Source organism: Emiliania huxleyi (genome assembly GCF_000372725.1).
Source record: "Emiliania huxleyi CCMP1516 unplaced genomic scaffold EMIHUscaffold_1109, whole genome shotgun sequence".
In the NCBI taxonomy this organism is placed as follows: Eukaryota; Haptophyta; order Isochrysidales; family Noelaerhabdaceae; genus Emiliania; species Emiliania huxleyi.
The window spans coordinates 4,260-5,823 of NW_005201739.1; the positions used below are offsets into that span (position 1 = coordinate 4,260).

Sequence of the window (1,564 nt, forward strand, 5' to 3'; positions counted from 1 at the left end):
CAGCATGCACTCATGAAGATCCTTCAGGTCCGTAAGGTCATGCAGACTACTCCATTTTGGGGCCGATTCTGCATCCTGCATCCTGCATTCTGCATGCTGCACATACAGAGTAAACATTTTGGGCTGGGTTCTGCATTCTGCATTCTGCATCTGCATTCTGCATTTTCAGAGAAATACGGAATGTAGAATCAGCCCATCTATGGACTATGCAGAGAGGCAAACCCATGCAGTCTGTGTGCTGCATGCTACAAGAGTGCGCGCTGTCTGCACTGCGGTAGGCGAGGCGTGGCGGCGGCGACCTTGTATCCGAGGACCGCGGCAGGCTGAGTCGATCTGTGCGCAAATCCAGGTGATATCGTGCGCGCGCTAGGCGCGAAGAGCGGCGCCGCCGCGTGCGCGGTAAGGTAAGGTAAGGTAAACTTCTCCACACACACGAGGTGGTGGGGCAAGGGGGGGCAACCCTCGCGTCTCCACGTCTAACGACAGGAGCCCCACGGCATTCAAAGTGCAAGGCCCGGTGCGCGTGGGTGAGCGGTGTGTGTGTGTGTGTGTGTGTGTGTGTGTGTGTGTGTGTGTGTGTGTGTGTGTGTGTGTGTGTGTGTGTGTGTGTGTGTGTGTGTGTGTGTGTGTGTCACGTCACTGCATCCTCTGCGGTTCCTCCCGTCGCCTCTTCTTTGTTCGAATGTTTTTCAATCCATCCTTCACGAAGCCTTCCCATGTAGCTAGCGTTCTTTGCGAATGTCTCGAGATGGCCAGCAGGCGCTGTCTGCTCGCGGCCTGTGCGGGCCGCGCCCTCCGCGTGCGCGCGCAGCAACCACGACCAGCAGCCGCCGCGGCAGAGACGAGCCGCGGCGACGGCCGCAACTGATAACTGCCATTGGCCGTTTTCACACACACACACACACACACACACACACACACACACACACACACACACACACACTGTGAGAGAGACTCGGCACACGCTGGAGCGACACACAGTGAGACAAACTCACAAGGCTAGTCATCGTCGCCGTCCTTCATGCTCGGACACTCTGGCCCGGGACTTCCCAGCTGCTTTCGCACCGTGCAGTGCTTGCTCGCCTCGAGCCGCGAAGGCTCTCGGTCCGTCCTCGGCGGCTCCGGCATGCAGAGCCTGCACACCGGTAGGCGCGACGTCTGGTTCGTCCGACGAGGCGCCGCGCCGACATGGTCGTCTCCCTCGACGGCGGCGCTCGGGGCGTGCCTGCGCCGGCCTCGAGCGGTCGCCTCACGCTGAATCGCGACCGGCGCCTCGCGGGTCTCTTGCTCCCACCAGCTAGCTGGCCCGCCAGCTGGCTGGCTAATTGCGGGGCGAAGGTTTCCGCGTCGCTGTGCGGGCTCGCCCTGCAGCATCTCGCACCACGAGGCGTTGGCGGCCTCGAGCAGCGAGTCGAGGCACAGGAGCTGCTCGTGGGAGCCGCGGCTGCGGCACGGCTGCGGCTGCGCGAGCCGCGAATCCAGGCGGAGAGCGGTGGAGGCCACCCCGCGCGAGAAGACGGCCACCCAGTCGCGGTAGGTGTACGCCAAGGCTCGCGCTGGCGGC

General features: G+C 62.6%; 1 protein-coding gene across 1 annotated transcript in view; it reads right to left on the reverse strand.

Annotated features, from left to right (window-relative positions):
* Nucleotides 1-999: 999 nt before the first annotated feature.
* Nucleotides 1,000-1,564, reverse strand: part of EMIHUDRAFT_122071 (hypothetical protein) — a gene marked incomplete at both ends in the record, with an annotated part of 1,647 nt that continues 1,082 nt past the window's right edge. Inside the window, one exon of the mRNA XM_005791651.1 lies at nt 1,000-1,135. Coding sequence (XP_005791708.1) covers nt 1,000-1,135 — 136 coding nt within the window. The remainder of the gene's footprint in view (nt 1,136-1,564) is intronic.